Source organism: Archocentrus centrarchus, chromosome 16, assembly GCF_007364275.1.
Source record: "Archocentrus centrarchus isolate MPI-CPG fArcCen1 chromosome 16, fArcCen1, whole genome shotgun sequence".
In the NCBI taxonomy this organism is placed as follows: domain Eukaryota; kingdom Metazoa; phylum Chordata; class Actinopteri; order Cichliformes; family Cichlidae; genus Archocentrus; species Archocentrus centrarchus.
In genome coordinates this window covers 20,501,470-20,507,294 of record NC_044361.1, presented here as the reverse complement: position 1 = coordinate 20,507,294, position 5,825 = coordinate 20,501,470, and the positions used below count along the sequence as shown (strand labels likewise).

The window sequence follows — 5,825 nt, the reverse complement described above, 5'->3', positions numbered from 1 at the left end:
AACCCACGCAAGCACGGGGAGAACATGCAAACTCCACACAGAGAGAGGGAGAGGCCTGGGCCAAGGTGGAATCGAACCCAGGCCTTCCAGATGGTATTCTAACTGTGAGGCAGCAGTGCTAACCACTGCGCCACCGTGCTGCTGTTACATAATATAAATGTGATATACTACAAAAATATCAAGAAGAGTTTTTAAATATTTTTCTTGACTGCCATCAGAGCACACAACGTTGGACTGCAGCTGGTCTTCCACAGATGTTACACATTGGCATATATTGACTCATCCCAGTCAGTCTGCATGGAAAAACGAGATTATCTGACTCCCTCCTTTCATGCATGCATAGAATGAATGAAGAAAAGTTTACCCACCCCTACGTTGCAATAGACATTATCGTTGCTGTAAACTGCATTGCAGTACACGTCCTCATAGTTCTCTTTCCTGCAGAAAGAATGCAAAATGAAAATGGTTTTCTTTAAAACACACACACACAAAATCACATCTCCTTGTATCATATTTAATCATGAGTGTTTTGTTTTGTTTCTTTGAAAACTGAGGTGAAGAATTAAAACCTTTGTGTGGGGGCATAATGAGGGATCTCCACAGGTCTGTCAGTCTTCAGAATAATCAGGTCAGATGTTGGATTCTCTCCTGATCGCCGCCTGCTGACAGAATTTTTTTTATCTTCTTAATTCAGAACATCAGAAAAACCCTTTTCACAACCTCTGAAATTAAATATCAGCAGTCATGAACTTAAAAAATTGAATATCTGCTCTTATACTTGTCACTGTGATGTAAAGTAAGTATGACAGATGTTTTAAAGCTTTTCCAACATGAATGACTTAAACATATGTCTTTGTACAGGCTGTTTGTTTTTCTTTAAATGCCTTATAGTGTGCATAGATACCTTTAATGATAATTCAATTTTGTGTAACAACTCACCATATTTTAACAACTCCCACTACGGTGGCTGTCAAAATAATCAGCAAAATCACACCTGCTCCAGAGGCGATAAAAATAATGTGCATGTTGTCTGTCCAAAAAGAAAAGCATGATGATCATTTTAATTAATTAATTTATTTATGTCATCAAAGTATAGCGTGTTAATAATCTGTGCTTTTTTGTTGAGATTCAAAGTCATTTCTTACCAGTAACAGGTAAAGAGAGTGTGAGGTTAGCATTTCCCAGCGTGTTGTTTGCCAGGCAGTGAATGAGCTTGAAGGATCCAAAGTCTGTCTGCAGAGTCCCAGTAGTAACTGAGCTATTTTTTTCTACTTTGGTGCTTTGCAGGACTCTGTCAGCAAGAACAAAGTGAACCATGCTGGGAGGCTTAGACTCTACGATGCACTCACACTTTATAAGCCGTCATATGAAGAGCACTTAGAGGAAGTCTTAATGTCAGGGGCATCTGTAGGGACAGCAAATAGAATTAGGAAATAGTTGTGCTTTTATTAAATATGTTTGAATGAAACAGAAAAATCTGGATTTCTTCTATTTACTTACATAACACACTGAGCTGCACGGGGTTTGATCTGGCTCGTCCTTCCTTGTTGATAGCAGTGCAGTACAGGGCCTCTACTGAGTGTCTGGAGACATTTAATTGTGTAGGTTTGTCCTTTATACAGCAGAGCACCAGTTTCACTGTGCCACTCATAGCTGCTGACAGGGTTAGCATCACTGGAGCACTTCAGGTTTACAGTTTCGCCTTCATTTACGTCTGACTGGTATTCAACCTTCACATTCACTGGAGCATCTGCACAGACACATTTAGCCGTTTATTTTAGTGTGCAGCATGTTACACAGTGAGTTCACAGGGGCTTCTGTTGCATTTAGCACCACATCATGGTGGAGCTAAATTAAAACTTTAGGGAATGATAATTCTCAAAGCTATTTCAAAATGTTGTATTTGATAAAGAGGATCAGACAGAATTTGCTGTTCTTTGTGTCACAAGCAGTGTAAATACCAGACAACTTAATGCTGACTGTGGTGATAATGTAGATGAGTCACGATGACTGTGAATCCTGTGACTGTGACTGAAAGTAGTCCTGCAGAAGTTGCAAAAATTAGACCATAATGAATCTATTTTTATGGATAACACAGCATCACATTTGGTGCTGAAACAAAATCTAACGTGATATTTCAAATCGTAAAATTTAGCAATTTTTCTGCTTAGGTTTGGTTTTAGATTTCATCTTCATTCAGTTTATTTATGAAAACTCTAAACTGTTTCACATCTTATAAAGGTTTATAGTAGATGAAAGATTTTCTTTTACCCTCAGCATGTATGTATAACTGCACACTTACATTTTACTTTAAGCGTCTTGGATGTTTCCTGGTTCTTTCCCCCATGGTATGTTACTCTGCATTTTAAAGGTTTGTTGTGATCAGTGCGGTTTGAATGAAAGGTCAAAGTAGATGTTGCCATCCACTGGCCATTTTGAAGCTGCTGTGCTTGAAAACGCTGCTCTCCAGAGTGACTCCAGTGGAAAGAAGGTGGATATTTGGGGCAGGAGTGAGACACAGAGCAGGATGCAGACACAGTTTGACCCTCCTTTACCTCCTCTGGCATAGAGAAATCAGTGGGACTTGGGTCACCTGTGTTAATAAGAAGGATCATGAAAATCACAAGTCTACTGTAATGCAACACAGAGAGCACTAAATGTCTTGAGCAGTCTTTTTATGTTTTTTAAAAATTTGAATTAACCGCTTACCTTTTTATATTAAAAAAGTTTGTTGATAAATTATAAATTAAGTTTTGAAAATTATAACATGAGACTGAGATTACCAACACAGAAATCAAATATCACTAATACACACTACAAGGAAATATGTGTGTGTGTGTGGGGGGGGGGGGGGGGGGGGGGGGGGGGGGGGGGGGGGGGGGGGGGGGGGGGGGGGGGGGGGGGGGGGGGGGGGGGGGGGGGGGGGGGGGGGGGGGGGGGGGGGGGGCCGGTTTTGAGCTGTTGTCCACAAAAAAGAGACACAGTTTGGTTTAAAAAATAACAGGACCAGAGTGGGGGCTTTGTTTGTCATGAATTTATCTTCCCAAGTCTGCACGTTTTCCTAATCAAACTGTAACTTTCAAACCTTTTTTCCAGAATTTGATTAGGTGATTTTATTGTTCACAGTGTTTACTAATATTTACTTACCAATCACTGAAATAGAGACTTTGTTATTTGAATAGGAAAACTGTTGTAGCCTCCAAGTTCAATCCTAAAGTGAAAAGGCCCTCCATCACTTTGTTGAAGATTTTCAATCATCAGAGAACAGTTCTTCTCTGTGACGTCTCCAAGAAGTTGTGTTCGTCTCCTATACTGCTCCAGAATTTTAGATTCAGTTGGATGAAAGATGACGTTATTTCCATCATTGGTCCAAATCCCCGTGAATCTATTGACTGTGGCATGTGGATAGTTGTAGGAGCAGGGGATCACCCACATGAGCTGAGGAGACCTTTAACTGAGGACGGCACTTCAACAGTCCAAGATGATGCTTTTGTTTGATTAACTGTAATAAATTGCACAGGAAATGAGAACAACCAATGAGAGAAGGACAGCTTCAATGCAGGAAACAAAGTGCACATTCCTCTGAAAACTGCCAAGACCAATAAAGACAAATCATAAGACAGAAAGCAGACTGTTCAGTTCTAGAGTTTGTGAGAATTAAAAATTACAGCTAAATATATACACTCACCATACCTTTAAAGCAAATGCATATGAAAAACAAGAGCCACTGTAGAGCATTCATCTCTTCTTCAGCACAAATGACAAATATATGTTGTTTGCTTTTATTCCTCGTGGGGAGAAGTGACTTGTTTAGTTTCCATTCTGCTTTTAATACCCACTACATCCACTTTACCACACACACCACACAAAAATCAGTGTTGTTTCTTATGCTGTATAATGGGGAAGCCCATCTTATTAATCACCATTTGTCACATAAAAATAGATTTCCATGATAAAAATGTATCTGATTTAATACATTTGATGGTTTGATGATAGGGACTTTATCAAAGGAGTCTTGGGAGAATAACAGAAAAACTGTTAGGAGATAGGGAACAAGATGAGATTATGAGATAATAAATACTTTATTTTCAAGTGTTTAGCAAATTGTTTTGTTACAGCAGTTCAAGTCAACGAGGCCTCTTAGACCCAGTGACTTGAAAGTACTTCTACTACTTCTGCAGAGGTATTTAATACAAGCTCAGTTTACAAATTTCACCTTGAACTCAAGCTGAACTTTGCAATGACAAAAAAATTATAGAAACAATAATAAAGTCATGCCCTAATTTATATATGTTGTGTCATTCATTATTATATAAAAAGAGATACTTGTTAAAAATAGTTTTGGTGGCGGTTTCTTATGTGACTTTGTTTGGTCAGCTAACCAAAAGAAACTCAAAAAAAAAAGACTCACAAGCAGTCTGCAAAACCAAGAGGTAAATGGAGGGTTTAGCAAATATGTTTATATTTTAGTTACAGACTGTTATATCTCCAGTGCAACATGTAGAAGCATCAATAAAGCAATATGAGATTAATAATAATAATAATGGACTATTTCTTTTAAACACTAGTAACTACTAAAAGCAGAAACAGGTAAAGTCATGTGAATTCAGTTTTAACAGCAAAAAGTAAGCACACACATACACATAGCACTATTCAAAGGTTTGGAAACGCTGCTATGTCTGGTGCAGATTAAGCAGTGATACAAATAAATTAGTGACAAATCTATTAATAAATTTATTATTCTAATTCAAGACAATGATAATGATAATGTAATGCAGATAAGTCATGAATCCTGCGCGAACGACAGAAACTAGTAGAGTACAATGTTTGACGTTTCAGCAAAATACAAGTTTTCAATAAAACTATGAGACCGGGGTTATACAAGGATGGACTATTTCTCTTAAACACTAGTAGCCATTAAAAGCAATAACGTGAACTTACTGAAAATGAATGCATACATACATGTAAAGTTATGCAAATGCGCAATATTCTTAAAAATCATGAAGTAATTTTATTTAATGAGAAAACACATTTTAAATACTCTTTTTGTCTATAAAGGAAATGACTGGACCTTCTGTTGGATATGGTAATTGTTTTTGCAGCGCTGTCAACACAGGACTCCCTTTACTTAGTTGATTCCCACATGTAGTCATGAAACATGTAGTCTTACATGATTTCTCTTCACACTCTTACTATAACAAAGACACCCAGTCTTTGTTATAGTAAGAGTGTGTCTTACTGGTCTTATTTCCTCTTCATAAGTTGAGAGAGAAAAACACCTTTAATGGGAGATTTTACAAAACAAGCCTTCGCACACACCACCAGTAGCACCACGGGGACTGTTTGCGGTTGTTCCTTCACTCATCACAAATCAGTATCTTCTTTTTGATCTGTTGTTTTGACAGAACTATTCACAGTGAATTCAGTCATTTGTGCATCCACCTTCCCAACAAAGGTAGGGTTAAGTATTTCACACATGTATGGATACACCTTGTTGCTCTCTTGAATGGGTAATTCAGCATAAGTGAAGCTGTGAGTGAAACAAATGTCCTGCGCAGATGAAATTTGCTCTCCTTTCACACTCCAGAGATCCTCTTCACATTGTATGAGTAAGTCCTGCATCCTGACTGTGTCCTCTTTGTTGCTCCCCCTGGACAGTATTTTGGGAGCGCTGATGCCAGTGGTAGCTGAGTTACCCATGAAAGCTAAGAGCAAATCTGTGAACAAAAAAAATCCACCGGAACTCATCAGTAATTAAATCAACACACACACACATATGAGTGAAGAATTAACAGATATAGTTTTTCTTTTTACCTGGACACTAA

The 5,825-nt window shown here is 38.2% G+C and overlaps 1 protein-coding gene across 1 annotated transcript; it reads right to left on the bottom strand.

The window, feature by feature from the left end:
• Positions 1-257: 257 nt before the first annotated feature.
• LOC115794022 (myelin-associated glycoprotein-like) lies at positions 258-3,742 on the bottom strand. The gene is given in 13 exon segments (XM_030749253.1): positions 258-293; positions 375-438; positions 570-662; positions 940-1,030; positions 1,146-1,358; positions 1,361-1,405; positions 1,501-1,595; positions 1,597-1,750; positions 2,303-2,593; positions 3,148-3,189; positions 3,192-3,431; positions 3,434-3,502; positions 3,694-3,742. Coding segments are annotated over 13 exon segments (1,482 nt in total).
• Between the last annotated feature and the right edge of the window lie 2,083 nt (positions 3,743-5,825).